This window comes from Pogona vitticeps, chromosome 3 (assembly GCF_051106095.1).
Source record: "Pogona vitticeps strain Pit_001003342236 chromosome 3, PviZW2.1, whole genome shotgun sequence".
Classification (NCBI taxonomy): Eukaryota; Metazoa; Chordata; class Lepidosauria; order Squamata; family Agamidae; genus Pogona; species Pogona vitticeps.
Window position 1 is genome coordinate 244,038,339 of NC_135785.1, and position 21,181 is coordinate 244,059,519.

The 21,181-nt window shown below is 43.1% G+C and overlaps 1 protein-coding gene across 5 annotated transcripts in view; it reads right to left on the minus strand.

Moving 5' to 3' along the window:
- Positions 1-2,800: 2,800 nt before the first annotated feature.
- The window catches only part of PARP4 (poly(ADP-ribose) polymerase family member 4), a 65,954-nt gene continuing 47,573 nt past the window's right edge, over positions 2,801-21,181 (minus strand). For 4 of the 5 annotated variants that reach the window (XM_078390062.1, XM_072993680.2, XM_072993681.2 and 1 more), the window contains 10 exons: positions 17,745-17,840; positions 16,843-16,956; positions 13,108-13,323; positions 11,913-12,128; positions 10,032-10,247; positions 9,163-9,609; positions 8,417-8,545; positions 7,169-7,271; positions 3,771-3,900; positions 2,801-3,508 (listed from right to left, as the gene is read on the minus strand). In XM_078390062.1, the coding sequence (XP_078246188.1) occupies positions 3,376-3,508; positions 3,771-3,900; positions 7,169-7,271; positions 8,417-8,545; positions 9,163-9,609; positions 10,032-10,247; positions 11,913-12,128; positions 13,108-13,323; positions 16,843-16,956; positions 17,745-17,840 (1,800 nt within the window). In that variant the 3' untranslated portion in view covers positions 2,801-3,375. The remainder of the gene's footprint in view (positions 3,509-3,770; positions 3,901-7,168; positions 7,272-8,416; positions 8,546-9,162; positions 9,610-10,031; positions 10,248-11,912; positions 12,129-13,107; positions 13,324-16,842; positions 16,957-17,744; positions 17,841-21,181) is intronic. The other variant, XM_078390061.1, reaches the window with a different exon arrangement.

The following is a 21,181-nucleotide window of genomic DNA, read 5'->3' on the forward strand; positions in this document are numbered from 1 at the left end:
CTCAGTGACAAGGAGCTTTGCTCTGTCTGGACACAGAACACAGCTTTTGGCTTGGTTCCACTCAAATCATGAGGCAAATTTCCCTTTAGCTGCTTTAATTTCTCACACTCTGAGATTAGATGGCCCTTTCCTTGACAGAAATAACATTTTCTGCTGTACTTGGAGTCTTTCTCATCTGGTTTTGGTTTTCCCTCCAAAATCTGAGGTCTTGGTGGTTTCATGTCTGAGGGCTTCCCTTCAACATGGGCCCCTCCCCCTTGCTGGTTTTTCCCTGGTCCCTGAGAGTACTTGCTGTAGGTTTCTTTGGGTTTACCTACAGATTTTCCCTCAGCACCTAAGGGCTTTCTTATTTGGTAAATAAAATCTGCGATCTCGGCCGCGTCTGCCACAGATTTCGGTTTCCTTTCCCTCACATGGAACTCTAGTTCCCCATGCAGGACTGAATAAAACTGTTCCAGCGCTATCAGGTCTTTGAGCTGCTGAAAGGTCTCTGTCCCCTCCTGAGACAGCCATTTCTCTAGCAGCCTCACCAGTTGGGCCCCCACTTGGGTAAAAGTCTGCTCTGGTTTCTTGGTGAGTGACCTGAATCTTTGCCTCAGCTGTTCCGCATTTATCCCATGTCTGGCAAACACCAGTTTTTTAAACTCTGCGAAATCTTTTAACAGTTCCTCTGGCATCTCTGCATAGACTTCTGCCAGGCTGCCGCTGATTAAAGATCGCATAATGGTCATCTTCTCAGTTTCCCTTACTGAGAAGTCCACAAACGCTCTTTCCACTAGGGAAAAGAACACCTCAGGACAATCTCCCTTGTGGTATACAGGGAATTTCTTCAGGTCAGTTTTAGACAATTGGCCTCCCTCAGAATCCCTATTGTTATTATTATTCTGGTTCATCAATTCCAATTTTCTTAACTCATACGCCATTTTCTCTCTCTGCAATTCCAATTCAAATTGTCTTTGCCTCTCCCTTTCCCTTTCCTGTTTCTCTTCCTTTTCCATTTCCATTCTCTCTCTCTCTAATCGTTCTTCTCTTTCCAATTGCCTCATCCTCAGTTCATGCTGTTGGGCTATGAGCATTTTCCTGAGTTCTGGGTTCTGTTCTCCCGTGCTCTCATCCTGCACTGAGCCAAATTCCTCCTCAGAACCTTGGTCTACCTGGGGTTCCCTCGCTTCACCCATTTCTGCCATTTGGCTTCGAGTCAAGGGCATAATCCCCCCCCAGAACAGGCTGCTTTCAAAAGTCAAGCCTCAAAATAAAGCGACCACTTTTTTTTTCTCTTTTGCCTCAGAACCAGCCTTCTATAGATTGCTGCTGTTCTTCAGCACTAACTTGCAACTGTTGCCAGCCAGAGTCCACCCCCCTCTGCTAGGCCTCTCAGCAGACAGGCTAGATCACTGCTACTTCACTCAGCTTTGCCTCAGCTTTTTCCCGCCAAAACAGGTTGCCTCAGAGCTCCCTAATCTAGTCCCACCAATCTGAGGTCACACGTTCTTCCACTAGCCTACCTCCCCGTGAGGTAAGCCTAGAAGATTACCTACGCGCTCTCAGATTGTCCCTGACTAGACCCCCCTTGCTCTGGGCACACTTGCCAAGGCTTTGCTGGACCACTGGACAACCGGACCAGTCGTATCCCACACGCTGGACACCAATCAATGTAACAACACCAGACCTACTGGGATATGCCACAGTTTCACTAAGCTGCCACCAACCATTCCCCATAAGAAGTCACACAGACCAGGAATGGATTTTTAACAAATAAAGGAATAAGGTTTATTTAAATAACACACAGGGAAAATAAACTGATCAAGTGAATAAGATACAGTAACGTGGCTTAGTCTCAATCATACATACACCAGTTTGGTTCACACAAAACACCTTTAAATAAAGCACAGACCCTGAACCTATCAGTTCTCGCTAACCATACAGACACCTGAACCTATCAGGTTGGTACTGACTGACACACAGTAGTACCCTGTCTGACACACAGACTCCCACACCAGCTTCTTCTCTCAGCTCTCCTTCAGCTCTCCTAAACTTCTCCACACAGGCTTCTCTTATATATACAGTACAGCCCCTCCTCCTGATGTCCCGCCTTCCACTCCCCATAGGATGGAACTTTCCCTCCAAACCCATGACAGACAGGTAACATCAGTGCTGTATGTAACACCATCTTGTGATGATGAGTTAATGCCCTGTATTCATATGTCCTATCTTCACATATTTATAACTCTCTAAATTATTTTGGTTTCTTCAATCAGTAAACATTCCTTATCTGCACGATTTGCATGTTTTAAAATCCTAGAAGTCCCGCAAAAATTTTGAATACAAAACTCTATTGTACCCACAATCTTTGTGACTCTAGGGCATTGTTTCCCAATTTGGGAATCATTACCCCTTCCAAGGAGTAGCAGAGTTCCTTTAGATGGTTTGTAGAAGTATTAAATGGCTGAGTGCTGGAGTAATGTATTAATGCGTATAAATAAGGTTTTGCTGTAATTTTTAAGTTCCAGAGATTCAATACACTAGAAGGTTAGATTCTTGAAATAGCGACAAACCATGAAACGAGCAAAATGGATTTGAGTATAGCTTTGTTAGCTTTTTTACTTCTCTTTAGAATTTGACATAAAATATATATGTTACTATAGGCTGTATTACTGATTGTACGAAGTTTCTTTTTAGTTGAATTAATGCAGTTCCATACCTCCCTTTTCTTTTGGTATAGTCCTGCATATCAACAACTTTACAAAATATGGCTAGCCATGTAAAGCATTACTAAAAAAAGCACAAATTTCCTGAGACATTTTTCTTGAATCTACTTTATTGAAACTTTTTTTGCATTTTTAAATGTAGTATAGTCCATGTGCACACAGAAAGAAAGAAAACTGTTTCATTACATGCTTATGAAACAGAAATCAAAATCATTGTTATTCTTCTGGTATTTGACAGGAATATTTGTGCAAGCGTGATGAAATTATACTTAAATGTGGAGAGAAATACTACAGATTAGACTGAGAGATTAAGTCCAAATTATTCATCTTAATTTGAAACAATGGCATTTACAAAACTATTGACTTACATATATAATTAATTCAACAGGTCTCATCTAGTTGGGAGTAAAAATTGGACTTAGGCCTGTGTTTCTGGATGATTCATACACTCGTACTTTTTTGGCAGCTATGTGGAATATTGATTTTATACACTCTAATCTCATGCCTCCATTAAAAAATAGTACTCTGGACAGCTAACAAATAAAAACAAATTAAAGAATAAAGGCATTACAATCTTCACAATGCCATATGATAACAGATAAGAAAAAGATATTGCTTTATATATATGAAAATAGATGAGTGTGTCATTTTCCTAGTTTTTGTCCAGTTACTCAATACCAAGCAACTTCTTCGTGGCAGAATCCCAGTCTTTCCCAAGTTCAAGACGTTGGCAAATAGCTGGAAATTCTCGGTCAGTTTTCCTTGCCCATTCAGCTGCTTTGTTTACTGGATAATATACCCTGTGAATAGTGAAGAGAAAGGAGGATTATCATATTGATTGGCAAACAGCAAGTTGATTACAAAGTCAAGCAGCAAAGACTGTTTTCTGTTCCACAGAATGGATTTACAGTTAACAAAAAAGTAGATTTAATGGGCTTAAGGTTACAGAAGAGAAGATTTCAGCTGAATACTAGGAAAAAAATTCTTAACAACAGATTAGATCCATATTTAGGGCAGATCCACTGATGGCAATGGAGTTTTAACTTTGTTTCAAAAACATACCATGAAAGTGGAGAATCATTCAGTTTTGTTAAATATTTGAAGACTAGGCCTTCCAATTTCTTGAAACGTACAACTTGCAGCACCAGGAGTGTGGCTATCAACCGCAAGAGCTTCTCCTTTCCCTTTGGTCCTGGAAATGGGGAAGGGGGGAAGAACAGTACTTCAAACTTGATACTACTTGAAGCAATATATAGTTCATGGTCAGAGGCTATTGATTGTGGAAAGTCTTGTGTAACTTGCTTTGCTAATTGTGGCCAATTGATGAAGTGCCAGGGTGCATCTCAGTTTGGTTGTACATTTCATTGTGCATCCTACTGTGTAAACAAGATGTGTCCTGGGACTTCATCATTTACCAGCAATTAACCACAATAAGTTACACAAACTTATACAAACAAGAGGATTCCAGTCAGTTTTTTTATAAGTTCATTCTTAATTGTTCTAGTTAGAAAAGCTGTAATTATGAGGTAGCAATGTATAATTGTTGTCAAATAGTGATTGTTCAGACAGTAGAATTGTTTATCTGAGTACAGAACACTTTTATTTTTTTAATTAGTTGAACATTATTGTGAATCAAAATCTTTGTTCACCAACAACTCCACCAATTTTTCTATTTTTGAGATTGTCACACTTATCTCCCTCTGTCAGTTTTACAGGAAATAAGTATTCTGAAAATCTACCTGAGTACACTATCTTGTGGATGCATTTATTTATTTATTTATTTATTTATTTATTTATTTATTTATTTATTTATTTATTTATTTATTTATTTATTTATTTATTTATTTATTTATTTATTTTGCTGCCCAGCTGACTGAAGGCCACTCTGGGCAGTTTACAAGAAACACAAACAACATAATTAAAGTACAATTTAACAGAACAGAAAATACAAATAAACAATACAATCAAAAGCATTAAAGTACCTTTGCATAAAAAACCTGTGCATTCTTAACAATCATATATACCCTTAGACCACTTGCAGTATATCAGAGGAGTACACTCCCTCACATTTCATAAATATTTTAGTATATCTTTTCATGTGACAACGTGGGCGAGTGACAATGTCCAAAAAGGGCCCAAGTAGCTGTTTTCCCTCCCTGGTGTCATGAGACCCATTAGTGTCATAAGTCTCAGGTATGAAGGGAAGCAGGTGTTATCGCTCTCACTCATTCAGACTGGTGACTGGAAATTCCACATTGCACCTCACAGTAATGAACTACCTGAGGATCTGAAAAAATGAATTGTTGCTCTACATAAAGATGCCCTAGGCCAGTGGCAGCAAACCTTTTTTGGGCTTGCATGCCGAAACTGAAAAAAAAAGAAAAGAAAAAAAGAAACAGTGAGTGATGTGCTGCCAGAGCGGAACTGGAAGTGGCGTGGAAGGGGAAATCCCGGCACAGAGGTGCCTTGAGACCCCACTTAAGATCCACTGCCAGCACCAGCTGTTCTGGATCCACCTGATGAAGCCCCAGCGCCATGGCTGCAGCCACCTTCTCAGGTTTGGCTGCACGGGGGGGGAGAGTAGCGAGCTGGCAGAAAGGGCTCCGCATGCCAGCTGTGGCATGCGTGCCATAGGTTTGCCATCGCTGCCCTAGGCTATAAGAAGATTGCCAAAATCCTGAAACTAAGCTGCCACAAGGTGGCCAAGAGCATACAGCAGTTTAACAGGACAGGTTCCACTCAGAAGAGGCCTCGCCATGGTCAGCCAAAGAAGTTGAATGCCTATGCTCAGTGTCATCTCCAGAGGCTGGCTTTGGGAAAAGGACATATGAGTGCTGCTAGCATTGCTGCAGAGGCTGAAGCGGTGGGGGGGGGGGGGTCAGCCTGTCAGTGTTCAGACCATACACTGAACACTGCATCAAACTGGTCTCCGGCACTGTCGTCCCAGAAGGAAGCCTCTTCTAATGATGATGCATAAGAAAGCCCACATACAGTTTGCTGCAGACAAGCAGACTAAGGACATAGATTTCTGGATCCATGTCCTGTGGTCCGGTGAGACCAGGATAAACTTTACTCAGATGGTGTCAAGCATGTGTGGCGGCAACCAGGTGAGGAGTACAAAGACAAGTGTGTTGTGCCTTCAGTCAAGCATGGTGTCATGGTGTGGGGCTGCATGAGTGCTGCCAGCACTGGGGAGCTACAGTTCATTGAGGGAACCATGAATGCCAACATGTACTGTGACATACTGAAGCAGAGCATGATCCCCTCCGTTTGGAGACTGGGCCACAGGGCAGTATTCCAACATAATGACCCCAAACACACCTCCAAAATGACCACTGCCTTGCTAAAGAAGCTGAGGGTAAAGGTGATGGACTGGCCAAGCATCTCTCCAGACCTAAACCCTATTGAACACTTGTGGGGCATCCTGAAACAGAAGGTGGAGGTGCGCAAGTTCTCTAACATTCACCAGCTCTGTGATGTCGTCATGGAGGAGTGGAAGAGGACTCCAGTGGCAACCTGTGAAGCTCTGGTGAATTATATGCCCAAAAGGGTTAAGGCAGTGCTGGAAAATAATGGTAGCCACACAAAATATTGACACTTTGTGCCCAGCTTGGACATTGTCACTTAGGGGTGTACTCACTTTTGTTGCCAGCAGTTTAGACATTAATGGCTGTGTGTTGGGTTATTTTGAGGGGACAGCACATTTACACTGTTATACAAGCTGTATACTCACTGCTTTACATTGTAGCCAAGTGTCATTTCTTCAGTGTTGTCACATGAAAAGATATGCTAAAATATTTATGAAATGTGAGGGAGTGTATTCACTTCTTTGATACACTGTAACTGTTTTAATTTCTATGCTTTTTCTGTTTTTAAGTTTTTGTATTTTCTTTAATTTGACAAAAACTAACACAATGAGAAGACAGAATGAGGCTTAGAGGTGATTTAGCTCCTCAAAGCTCCATAGAGCTCCTGACTGAGCTCCTCCTCCCAAAGCTGAAGGCTTTTCCAGGAGTCAGAAAAGTTATTAATTAATTAATCTGCGCTAAATACTTAGCATGGCTGAGGTACATATTAGCACTGTTTATCAAAATTGATCCCCAAGGCAACCCTTCTGTATCCAAATCCTCGTATTAAAGTATTTGGTTCAATCAGAAATGCCCACTAGAAATATTCTTTTCCAGGAAACTTAATAATAGTAATTTTAGACCTGCAGAGCTGGAAGTGACCAAGTGGGGAATCAAACTTAAAAGACAGGAGACTTGTCATTCACTTTTTCAGTCTTGCAAAACTGAAAAAGTTTGGTTACAACTTTAAAGCAAAGGAAAAAAAAATAGGAAATCATTACTAGAAACTGATAAATATGGTGGCAAACTGAAGAAAGGTGGTGAATATACTGAATTAACAGTGTTGATAGTACTATTGCTGACATTACTAACAATAAGAATAATGGGATTTACCAAGTGACTGAATTCCCTTTTTTGCCAGTGTGACGTTAACTAAATGATCAATGTCAAAGTCCAAAAGGCTTCCAAGCTCAGGGGTTAACTCCCAAAATCCGTCCTGTAAAATAAAATACATTTCTCAAAATAAACTAGAGGGAAATCTCTTTGTGCAACCGTTGGCTGGATCTTGCAGCTCCTTTGGATTGTTCTTTATTTTTACAAGAAAAACGAGCCACAATTTCATTTTGGGAAATCTGATCATTTCAGAGGCTCTCCTTTGGGTATTGCCATTATCTGAAATAAGAGTGATTTAGGCAGAGCTGTGGCATCCAGGATGGTGATACGGAATGGCCTCCTAAGAGATATGTCTCATATATTTGCTTTGGGCATAGGTAGTAAAATAAAGGGGAAAATTTGCTACACCAGTTCCAAGATCAACAAAATTCCTGGATCAGGTCTGTTTGGGGGAAACAGCCATTCTCCAATCTCAAGCTGTCACACCTGATACTACCAGCCACAACCTTCCCGGTACAGGGACCTTTACTGAGCCACCCCCTGCATGCCACCCCCATCCCTTTTGTTAGTGGGCAGTACAGAAGAGACACTAATGTGCCATCCTAATTCTGTCAAAACAATGGGGGAAGACAAACATTTTCACTTGCTTGAATTTGGTTCTCACTGAAATAAATGGGATTTACTGTAAGTCATGGCCAACTTCTCTTGGTGATTTCGATGGGACCTTTACTCAACAAATTTACACATCAATTCTACAGAAGTAGTTGTGGGATCTTGTGTCAGCCAGAAAATGGGAGAAAGGCTATACCCCACTGTTGCTATCAAATGTATACCCACACTCTAGTTAGGGAAGTCCACTGTCTAGTAATCTAAAACAGTACCATACATTCCAAACATTCAGACACATTTTAATTAATTAAGGTCATTAATGTTTTTGAGAAACTAAAACCCCTCCAGTATGCATCTGCAGGTTCTCCTTAGCCAAGTGTCAGACGGCTAAATGTCATAATATTGAATTTATACCTCTGACAGACAAGAAGAAGACAGGGACTATTTTTATTATCACATTACATTAAATTGGCTTTTTTCACTAAATAATTTTTCCACACAATTGAAATAAAAATGGCAACCTTTCCTCCTATGGTACAAGAGGAACTGTACTCTTAGGCTTCTTCTGTAAAGTAGGAAGCCATATTTAATGTATTTTTCTCTCTCTTAAAACTGGTATAGAAAATAAACTTTCGTTACCTGATTCTGAAGATTAAAGAGTTGACGCCAAGGTATAGTCTGTGGTGGCTTCTGTGCACTGACTGTTACTGTACTCAGCGACAGTAGTTTTTTTTTCTTAAGCTGCTTCTTAAAGCTCCCACAAATACCCTTGAAAGAAAGAGGCAAACGTCTACAACACAGTATTTTCTCCAGAGCTGTTTCTTGAGGGGAGGGAAATTCTGCCCTATTAGAACTGGCCTGCATTAACAATTGCTCAATCCTGTGGCAACAGCAAAGGTTAGTAAATTAATTAATTTTTATACGGCAACTCTTTGAATCCTCATGGGTCAACTACAACGTGGTATGAGCGATTCGAAGAGATACGACCCTTTCCCAAAAGCCTTTTCCAAGTCCTGTATCATTAAAGCTGATGTTGTAAGGCTGGAAAAGCAGCTTTTTGAAAGGGATAACTGGTCATTTGGGGGGGGGGGGTGACAGAGTGAGAACAGGAGGAAAAATCCTATGCTCATCAATAGCTCTGGTTCCCAGACTCTTGACGGATACTATCTCTGCTTAGGACTTCTTCCACTCCCCTTTAGACAAGAGTAAGAATATTATTCTATACACCTAGCGAAATTCATGATCCCAAATTATTCAAAAGGGAAACTACATTAAGAATAAAACTTCTTTTAGACAATCAAGATAATAATCATGATTTACTATCTGTGAATTTTTCTGAGATCTACCTACAGAATATACAAGAGAGGGAAGATATTCTGACTAACCTCTGAAATTTCATTTGCTATTTCTTCATCTTCCACTGTCTTCTGCTTTAAATGACATGCTAGAAATTTTTCAGTGAGCTGCACTGAGGACCCCTCTTCTTCCACAGCTGCAGGAGGATGCTCAGGAATAACTTGTTCTTCATCTGGTGCAAGAACTGTAGATGGAAGTGGGTCTGTGTGGCTCTGCCATCCCTCTAAAGCCATTTCAGGTGTTCTGGGTGACCCCAAAGTAAAGGTTTGGAGCATTGTCTGTAAATCAGACTGCTTGGCATCAAACAGGCCAGCTGATGGTTTCAAATGTTTCTGATGAAGAACTGTGGTGCAGTGGGGAAAAAGAGAAGGGGAACGGAACAACTCTGCACCTTGAGCACTGATCTTGCCTCCTGGCCAATATGAGCCAGAGGAACCAACTTCAGACTCATCATCGCTTACGGCATCCCAAGGTAACTGTGAAATTAAAAAAAAATATATTTTAGACCCAAACTGAATTCACATACGCACTGTTTCCACAATAGTTGGTTTTAACTGTAAAAAACTTATTTCTGCTCCTGCAGACCACCAAAAGTGACAGTTTTCAAGGGGGAGTTTGCAGGAGGTGGTATCGGCAAAGCTCAAACCCATAAACCTGGAAGTGCGTGTCTAGGCAATACCTGTTTACTTTTTTAAAAAAAATGTCCAAACTGCCATTTCCATGTTTGTGATAGCCTGCTGTAGGAGCTGGGAGTAAACCCTGATCTCTTGAGCCCTAGTCTCTCACTCTAAGGGACCACACTGGCTCTCAACCATCAATACTGTCTTCAAAACCTCTCACCAGTCAAGAAAGTGGGGATAGCATCCATCATTCCTAAACTAGAGGTTTGGGGCATTACCTGAACATCTGAACTGGACTGAAGACCGAACAAGCCAGTTGTTGATGATGAAAATGTCTGGTCAAACACTGGTGCAACAAATTTGCTCTTTGCTGCAAGAGGAGAACCAGCAGGAGGTGGCGGAGGAGGGGCACTCTGACTGACGACAGGAGCTGCAGCGCCAAAGCCAAAGGAGGCAGGTTTAAACTTGATGCTAGCAGAGGAATCCTCAGGGATCTGTGGAGTAAAAACATGCCTTGTCTTAGACTCAGATTGGGTTCACATGTAATTCATTCCCCCCCCCCCACATGTTATTGAGTATAATTGTGGAAATGGCTACTAAAAACAGCCCCCACAAATTCCTGAATATTTAAGTATGCTTTCAACAAAGTTGCATATCATTTGAAAAAGATCCTGGAGATTTCTGTCATATGGTGTCTCTCCTAAAGTGGCTCAAAACTGTAGCTACCTCAGAGGCTTTATTCTGGGAATAAATGCAAGCCTGAGCTCATAAACACCTAGTATTCTTTCTACTTACTGGGAGAGGTGGGATTTCTGGCAATGTTCTGTTCTGATAAGATCCAGCAAAAATTCCATTAACCTCTATAGTAGAGCCTCAACTATTTATATTCCTAGGGGTTAGAGCTTATAGGTTTTCTTTTTTCCTGGTGAAATGCTAGTTTCTACACTAAGCAGGAATCATAAAATGTAACGAAAACACTTCTAACTATGGAGAATTTTGCTAAAGGGATTTATCTTTCCGAAAGTGTAAGACAAGCATACATGGGTTCTAATCTCATTTAAAATGCTTCAACCTGCTTTGGAATGATTTCTATTGGCTTGATTTTTTTATTTTATTTCTTCTTGAGTATTTTATGATAAATTGCTTTGGGGGCCGTGACGGTAGAAAGAGAATGAACAAACCTTCAAATAACACACACACTGTGATAAATATTAAACTGTGTTAATAATTAACAATGCTTGGTTTCAAACAAGACAATGTTGAACCACATTTACTAAATACAGCTTATATAAAATAGCTGTAGCTAGTATCTATCACCTTCTTAGGTCTGAAAAATAGCAAACTGAGGAAGTGAAGCAAAAGCAGAAAAAGAAGCTTTCAAACTCCTCTAAGGAAAGCTCACAACAGTTGGGAATTTTTCGGTTGAGAAAAGATTAACAGAGGGCATGACACAGATGTCTAACATTAAGGATACTGTGGAAAAACTGGACAGAGATTTAGAGCAGATATATGCAGAATTTGGGACAGTTAATTTTAATTAAGACTGAAAGTCCCAGAATCTCTGGGCTATCAAAGCCAATGATCATGCTGGCTGAGGGATTCTGGAGTTGTAGGTTAAGAAACTATTTCTTCCAAGATCTCATGTATGACTCTGTGTATATGACGAAGCCAGAGAAATAGTCCTGAGGTCAAGGAGAGATACAGAAGAACAGTTTGCTGTCAACTGAAGTCACCTAGTGGTATTGTTCTCTGACTTTCTAGGAAGAAAATATAAAGGAATGGATCTGCCAAGGCAAGGGTCTCCTACTTGCTTCCCTTATGCTCTTCTTCTCTACTTCTAAAAGGAAGAAAAAAAATTTAAAACGCCAATGTACCCAAAATCCTTTGCACTAGGTTATGTTACATCTAACTTATACCAACCCTAACAGGGGTTTCAAGGTATGTCAGATATGTATAGAGTGGTATTTCCTTCGCCAGCCTCCAGTGACATTCCACGGCTGAGTGGACAATTAAACCCTGGTCTCCTGAGGTCTAGTCCTTCACTCTATTCATGATACAACACTGGCTCTCAACGACTAGCATCGTCTTCAGAACCTCTCACCAGTCAAGAAAGTGGTGACAGTATCCGCCATCCCTAAACTAGAGGTTTGGGGCATTACCTGAACAGCTGAACTGGACTGAAGACCGAACAAGCCAGGTGTTGATGATGAAAATGTCTGGCCAAACAGTGGTGCAACAAATTTGCTCTTTCTTGCAAAAAGAGAACCAGCAGGAGGTGGTGGAGGAGGGGCACTCTGACTGATGACAGGAGCTGCAGTGCCAAAGCCAAAGGGGGCAGGTTTAAATTTGATGCTAGCAGAGGACTCCTCAGGGATCTGTGAAGTAAAAACATATCTTGTCTTAGACTCTGATTGGGTTCACATGTACTGTAGTTCATTCCCCCCCCGTTGTCAAGTACAGTGGTGCCTCGCTTAACGATTGCCTCACTTAATGAAGAATTCGCTTACCGATGGGTTTCTTTTAGGAATTTTCCACATCGGAAAGCCATTCAAATGCATTGAGTCGGCTTCAATGCATTTCAATTGGGGAACTGCGTTTCGCTCAACGATGTTTCCTATGGCGATTTTCGCTTAAGGACGGCAATCCGTTCCAATTGGAACGGATTAACCAGTTTTCAATGCGTTCTTATGGGAAATGGTGTTTCACTTAACGATGCTTTCACATAATGATTTTTTAATCCAACCAATTAACATCGTTAAGCGAGGCACCACTGTATAATTGTGGAAATGGCTACTAAAAACAAACCCCACAAATTCCTGAATATTTAAGTATGGCTTCAACAGAGTTGTATAGCATTTGAAAATGATCCCTGAGATTTCTGTCATACAGCCTGTCTCCCAAAGCGGCTCAAAACTGTAGCCACCTCAGAGGACTTTTCAAAGCTCTGAGACATGGCTTTGTACAAAGGAAAAAGCCAGAGACATAGTTCCTACATCTTGGAGAGATACAGAAGGACAGTTTGCTGTCAATTGAAGTCACCTAGTGGTACCTTTCTCTGACTCTCGGGGAAGATAATATAAAGGATTGGATCTGCCAAAGCAAGGGTCTGCACCTTGCATCCAACCTACACCAACCCTAATAGGGGTTTCAAGGTATGTGATATACGTATGGATTGGTGACATTCCATGGCTGAGTGGACAATTAAACCCTGGTCTCCTGAGGTCTAGTCTTTCACTCTGTTCATGATACAACACATGGCTCTCATCCACTAGTATTGTCTTCAGAACCTTTCACCAGTAGGGTGAAAGTGGGGACAGTATCCACCATCCCTAATTTAGAGGTTTGGGGCATTACCTGAACATCTGAACTGGACTGAAGACCAAACAAGCCAGTTGTTGATGATGAAAATGTCTGGCCAAACACTGGTGCAACGAATTTGTTTTCTGCTGCAAAAGGAGAACCAGCAGGAGGTGGCAGAGGAGGGAAACTCTCATCGGTGTAATGAGCTACAGCGTCAAAGCCAATGGAGGCATGTTCAAATTTGGTGCTAACAAAGGAATCCTTAGGAACCTGGAGAGCGAGCGAAAGGGAGCGATAGAGGGGGAGAGAAGAGAGGGAGGGAGAGAGAGAGAGAGAAAAAACCCCTCAGATTGAGTTCACATATGGTTCGTCTCCCCCGCCCTATGTCTTAATTTGTAATTGTGGAGAACTCTGCTAGAAATAATCCTCACAAACTAAACATCTTGAGTACCCCATATAAGCCCTCTCAGCTTTTAAGATCTGGGGAGGCATTTCACTCAGTTCTGCCACCTTCCCAAGCTTGTTTGTTAAGGACACAAGAGAGGGCCTTCTCAGTGGCTGCTCCCAGGCTTTGGAATGCACTGCCATAAGAAGTTAGGCTGGCACCCCGTCTTGTCCTTCCATCGTCAAGCAAACATCTTCCTCTTCAGCCAGGCTTTTAAGCAGTGTGTTGTCTCAGAAATGCAGGTTTTTAATTTACAGAGTTTTGAATGCTTTAAATTTTTTAATCTAGTTGTTTTAAATCTTATTATAGGGTTAATTGTTTTTAATTTTATATATATAATATATATGTGTGAGCACGGGCACATACATACACACACGCATATATACCTATACCTATCAAGGCATTTTTAAAACTGTGCTTGTTTTTTAGTTGTATATCTTGTAAGCTACCCTGGATCCCATATAGGGAGAAAGGTGACATAAAGATAATATAAATAAATAAATAAATAAACTCCTGAATGTTTAAATATGCCTTCAACAGAGTTGCACAGCATTTGAAAAAGATCCCTGGGATTGCTGTCATATGGCATCTCTCCCAAAGCAGCTCAAAAGTGTAGCCATCTCAGACAATTTATTTTGGGAATACATGCAAGCCTCAGGGCATACACACCTAGCATTCTTTCTACTTACTGGGGGAGGTGGAATCTCTGGCAATGTTCTGTTCTGTTAAGAGCCAGCAAAAATTCCATTAACGTCTGCAATGGTGCATCTTTCATTTTAGTTTTTTTTAATCAGGCTTGACGCAGAAGGGACCACCCCTTTTGGGTGCTTTTGTTTTGTTTCCTTGAGGAGTGGAAGTGGCTTCTAAAGCAGGGACATGCAGGTTAGTGCAGGACTTGCCTAGAGAATGTTGAACTGACCTGGTTGGTACCCTGAAAGTGATGTTTGAGGGCGCCTTGGACCTATATTCTAAAAATGTTACAGTGGTGTCTCGACGTACGTACGTCCCTACTTACGACCATTTCGACATACGACCAGCTCCGGCTGCAAAATTTTGCTTCGACTTGTGGCCAGAGCTTCAACTTGCGACCAGGAAAGGCAGGGGGGAAAGGCTGGAAATTCAAACCATTGGTGGAGAAGAGGCTGCTTCTCTGTAGCTCTTTCGCCCCAACAGTTAGGGAAAGGGATGCAGTGGCAGGGGGAGGTGGGGCGTTACTGCACCTAGTAATGGTGAGATCCTGGTCCTCAGCCTCAGTGCGGAGGTGGAAAGGGCCCCGATCCTGGCTCCAGGAGGAAGGGTCCTCCTGCGCCACCGCCTCCTCCTTCCTGGCAGGGCTGCGCTCAGTGCTTGGCCCCGTGGGGGCTGTTTGCCTCCCGACGGGCTCCCCAGTGCTGGGAGGCTGAGCCTGGCCAGGATGCTCCAGATGCTCGCCCATCCTCACCCTCTGCCATGGCCAGCCCCGCTGGGGAGTGAGTGCGATCAAAGGAGGCTTTGGACTGGTAAGGTAAGCTTGCAGTGTTTTATTTATTTTTTGGGGGGGGAGGGTTTTTTTTAAATGCTTGAACGTATTAATCGCGTTCCCATGCATTTCAATGGGAAATGGTGCTTCGACTTATGACCATTTCAACTTGCATCTATCTTCTGGAATGGATTATGGTCGTAAATCAAGGCAACACTGTACTTCTAAGAACTCTGGATGTAGGAGTCACCTCTTCACACACAGTGTTGTTGAACTGTATGTAACTCACTTCCACCATATATGGTGATGAACATTAACTTATATTATTTTAAAATGGTTCACCCAAAATTGTGGCTGAGAAGGATATCAATATATGCAAACTTCAGATCACAGAAGAATTAGCAGACCTTGGAAAAACTGCTTCTGGCTCCCAGATTTGCCTAGCCAGGAGCCCAACTGCCTGGGGGGTCCTGGGAGTTCAGCAAATAAATTTCATGAAACTGTTACAAATAATATCCTCTTGCTGTTGATTATGGCACTGGGGAACAACATCAGGATATTATTGCCTTCACATTCTGTTTATGGAATTCACACACATCTGGTTGCCCAACATGGACCATTGATCTGATCCAGCAGAACTGTTCTTATAATGTTTTGGTGAGAGGAGCAGGGATCACCTCCTACCTGTTTGCCAATTGTGACCGGAAGACTTGGTGTCTGACAACCAATTACGCAAACATACTGAATGCAGACATATGACTATTTTAATCTGAAATCAGCCTGACAAAGTGGTCCATCTAAGCAGCATGAATAAAAGATGGTTTACCAGTGGACCCAGCACATCTGTTTGTACAATTAAAACCTCCCATGGATGGAGAATATATTTGTCAGAGAGAGAGAGAGAGAGATAGGCAGGCAGGCAGGCAGTTCCAAACTACCCAAACAGCCTGGGATTGCATTTATCTGTGTCACCCAATTAGTGTCTTCTAGCTCCAGGTGCTATTTATACAACATACTATTTCCTTAACTCCTTTGGCTTCACTAAAAGAACACATATACGCACACACTTGACTCAACTGTCATCTCTCAACAGACCCACAGACCACACTCACACAATAGCCAATCCCCGCATCTATTAATATTATAACAGCTGGACAAAATATGTTATCTTCACTTTACCAACAAAGCTGTATATATGTTTTATGTGCAAGACAGGTTCCTTTGTCTAATTTCTGATTTCTTTGTCCTCATCTCCCAATAATAGCTATGTTTTCTTTTGCTAATCCCCTTTATCTCCTTTCCTTCTATTTCTTTTGGCTTGTTTCCGTGTCTAGAAATAAGGAATTTATTAAAAGAATAATGTTATTCTATTATATTTTATCATTTATGTAAGCCGCCCCGAGTAGACTTTGTCTAGAGGGGCGGGGTATAAGTCTAAATAAAGTAAAGTAAAAGTAAAGGAAGAATTCTTCTCTGTTTGCTTAACTTCCCAACCAATCACATTCCCCCATGCAAAGCTGAATTTTCTGAAACACAGAGAATGACAAAAAAATCTGCATAGAACAACAGTCGTTTTAGACAAACAAGCATTCCACTACAACCTTGCCTTTACAATGGGAGTTGTTATGTGCCTTCAAGTCACTTCCAAATTATCCTGAAACAATAGAATTTTTGAGGCTCATGAGATGTTCAGGGAATGGTTTACCACTATCTCCAAACAAGTTTCAACAGTTGGTTCATGATTTGAACCCATGTGTCCTGAGCTGTATACTAACATTTTATCCCCTACACTGGGCTTTTGGGAGTAAATATTATTAAAAGAAGCAAGCACCCTGCCATGTAGCACAGAAGAAAGGAAAGAAGGTAGATAGTGTAAGTTACATACATTTTCACTTGGTGTTGGTTGTGTATATTGAATATAGGGTAAGATGTCTACATCCTCATTGGCTACCAGTTCCAAAACATTCAACGTATCAGCAGTCTGGTCATCCTTTGTATCCTGAGTAAAAACCATTCAGAATTACAACACAGAAAAAGGCATGGCTGAAAATTCGAGACTAAGGTAATACACATCTAAGCTTCAAGGGAACAAGGGACCCAAGAACTCATGTGAAAGGGCAAAAAAAATCTATGAAGTAACCCCCCCTTCACAAATAACAGAAGCATGCAACTGATTTAAGATGGCTTTGCATCTTCCAGTGACACATAAACTCTGCCTGATTCTATACCTCACATTCTGCCTCTATTTCTCCTTTTTTCTTTGTCTGAAGAAACCAGTGCATTCCAAAAGCCAATATGTCAATAAATGTCTTAGTATTTCTCAGCAAACACAGAGTTGACTGGCAATCTGTATGATGCTGGCATGTCCACACTCCATATTGAGACACTACATCCCAGTCACAATTACCTTGCCAAAAAAAAAACCAGTTACACATTCCTTACAAGGAACCAAAATGAATTCCTAAGAGGCAAGTAATTTGACTGGTTCCCTGGGAAGTAACAAAACTAGGAATATAGAGGTTTCAGAGCTTGTAAATATTCGCTTTGAGAACAGTTCATCAGCATTAAATTATTTAAAAAACTAATTAGTTCACATTGTACAATTAAGGAGAAATCATGAAACTGATTTATTGGCCAAATTCCTGTTTCTTCACATGGTAAGTTGCACTAGAGTAAGCCCACCAAACCAATGCGGATTTAGTAAATCAACCAACAATTTTTTCGTCTGTAGTTTGTTTTTCTAAAGCAAAAGCTGGTGTGCACAGAGTAGTTGGTGGATACACATACCCTTTTTTCAATTGCCACAAAACTTGTAAACTGGGTCACAATAGAGTTCTTTAAGCTAAGGTCAATGATCAAGGATTTCAGCTCCTGTTTCTTCATCTAAATAAATAAGACAAAGGAAAACTGTAACGGTGGCACATGATACACTCACACCTTTTCCCCATTTCAACCAGTCCACCAATGCAGGCTTCCCCAACGTGGTGCCCTTCAGAGGTTACTCTCTTGGTATCTTCCCGCTGGCTATGCTAGGCAGGAGCGCTGAGCGCTGTACTCCAGAACACTGTAGTCTAAGGGCACCAAGGCTCTTTCAGGGTATCTTCACCAATACAGCAGAGTGTTCCACCCATATGTCCAGTATGGTGACAGTGTATCTGATATCCCACTAGTGAAACAGGCCTTCTGCCTAATTCTATAGCCCCTTAGCTAGGTCTTGAGTGACAGCTTGACTTCTCAGGGCAAAATACAAATTCAGTCCAAGGAAGAGTACATCCACTGATACAAGTGATCTGTGTTTTGTTGTTACAAACTCCATTCCTTTCAATGGTCCTAATCAAAGTATGAATAAAGAAAGGTTACTTACCTGTAACGATGGTTCTTCAAGTGGTCATTCTGTGAATTCACACAAAGGGTTAATACCAGCGCCAGCGTTGGGCCTCTCGGAACGTTTTCTAGCTGCAAGAGAAAAGTAACAATGTTTAGGACTACCCCTACTGCGCACGCCCAGCCTAACCGTCCCTCAGTTCCATTTGTCCGCCATAGGCCCTCGAGTCAGAGAGACGCCAGTGACAGACAGACAGAGGGGAGGCCGGGCGGGATTGTGTGAATTCACAGAATGACCACTTGAAGAACCATCGTTACAGGTAAGTAACCTTTCTTTCTTCATCGTGGTCTTCTGTGAATGCACACAAAGGGTGATTAGCACGCTTACTAACCGGATGGTGGGCTGTCACTGAAGAGCCGATGCTAGCACTGCCCTCCCGAATTTGGTCTCCTCTTTTGCCCTCACGTCCAATCTGTAGTGGGTTATGAAGGTAGAGGCATTAGACCACGTAGCGGACCGGCAGATGTCGGGCAGGTCGACGCCACGAAGTAAGGCAGTGGATGAGGCAACAGCCCGGGTGGAATGGGCTTTAAGTCCCTGTGGAGGATCTCTGTGGTTGAGCTCGTAGGCAAGGGCGATGGTAGACACGAGCCACCGAGAGAGCGTGGACGGCGAGGCCGGGCAACCCCTCTTTGGGCCAAAGTGGCAAAGGAAGAGTCTGTTGGCCAGGCGAAAGTCCTTGGTCCTGGACACGTAAAAAGCTAAGGACCGTCGAACATCGAGCATGTGGAGCATGCGTTCAACATCAGTCGTCGGGGACGGAAACAAAGTTGGCAGAATAAGTGGCTGATTGACGTGGAAGTCGGAGACCACCTTAGGAAGAAAAGAGACGTCCAGGTAAAGCATAACCTTGTCCTTAAAGAACTGAAGAAAAGGTTGGTCATGGCGGAGAGCTGCCAACTCGCTAGCTCGACGAGCAGAGGTGATAGCCACTAGGAATAGCGTTTTTAAAGAGAGCATTTTGAGGTCACAGGTAGCCATAGGTTCAAATGGGGGTCTGGATAGGGCATGCAGAACCAAATGGAGGGACCACTGAGGGAGTGGAGGACGAACGGGAGGTCGGAGGTTAGAGAGACCCCTCAAAAACATCCTGACGGTAGGATGGGAGAAAAAGCGGGATGAGGGAGAAGCTCTGGGCTGAAAGAAGACAACCGCAGCCAGGTACACCTTGATAGTAGAGATAGACAGGTGGAAATCAAACAGGTAACGGAGATACTGCAGAAGTGTGGAAAGAGACACAGGTGAGGAGGCGAGATCCCTCTGCTGGGTAAATTTCAGAAAGCTGTTCCATTTGTAGGCATACAAGCGAGACGTAGAGGGTTTGATGGCATTGGTCAAGACCTCCTGAATTTCTGGACGATCCTCCACGCCGTCAGATGGAGCGTGTCGAGGTCGGGGTGAAGGACTTCGCCTGCTTCCTGGGTCAGTAGGTCCGGCCACATCGGAAGGGTTACTGAGTCCACAGCCATGCTGACTAGGGTGGGAAACCACACTTGGCGAGGCCAAAAGGGTGCGATGAAGATGGCCGGAGTCATCGAGCGTCGGAGTTTGATCAAGGATCTCTGTATCAACGGGATCGGTGGAAATATGTACAAGAGACCCTGGTTCCATGGAATCATGAATGCGTCGCCGAGCGAGTGGTGACCGAGACCTGCCCGGGAGGCATAGCGGGAGCATTTTGCGTTGTGAGGGGATGCGAACACGTCCAGCACTGGGGTCCCCCACTGGTTGCAAAGGTCCTGGAAGACCAGAGGGTTCAACTCCCATTCGTGAGTCTGATAGTGAAGCCTGCTCAGAGTGTCCGCAAGTGTGTTGTCCTCCGTGGCTACATGGATGGCCACCGGGTAGATATGATGACGGTAACACCATTCCCAAAGGAGGATGGAGAGATACAGGAGTGAATGAGAGCGGGTTCCTCCCTGCTTGTTGACATAGTGCATTGTGGTAGTGTTGTCCGTCACTAGCTGAACTCCGCGGCCGCGGAGGAGAGGAAGGAAGGACTTGAAGGCCTTGATAACCGCCAGCAGTTCCAGGTAATTGATGTGGAACATGGCTTCTTGAGGCGTCCAGAGGGCGTGAATGGTGCGACGCCCGCAGTGCGCCCCCCAGCCGGACGGACTGGCGTCCGTTGTAACTTGAACGGTGAGACGGAGTGGACGAAAGGGCCGGCCAACCGTGAGATGGGGTGTGTACATCCACCACTGGAGTTGTCTGGTGAGCTCCGGGGTGACACGAAGGCGTTTCCTTTGACTGTCGATCATGGGGTCGAAAAGGGTGAGAAACCAAGATTGGAGCGACCGGAGTTTGAGGCGAGCGTGCGCTAGCGCCGGCGTCGTAGAAGACATCAGGCCGAGGAGGTGCTGGGCATGGTGGGCTGTCACCCGAGCACCGGGGAGAAATTTCCTGATGGCTCGTCGAATCTTGTGTATTCTTTCCGGGGGAAGAAAGACTCGACCCTTTACAGCGTCCAAGCAGACCCCTATGTATTGAACTGTCTTGGAGGGAATGAGCCGGGACTTCTGTTTGTTGACAGTGAGACCGAGATTGGAAAGAAGATACAGAATGAATCTTGTGTCTTTCAGGGATCGCCTTCTCGAGGTGGAGACTACGAGCCAATCGTCCAGGTAAGGGTAAACGTGAATGCCCCTGAGACGAAGGTAAGCCGCCACCGGAGCCATGACCTTGGTGAAGGTCCGGGGAGCTGTGGACAGACCGAATGGCAGGGCCTGGAATTCGTAGACCGTGTCCTGAAAGATGAACCGAAGGAACCTGCGGTGGTCGGGGTGAATAGTGACGTGAAAGTATGCGTCCTTTAGATCTATAAGGACGAACCAGTTGC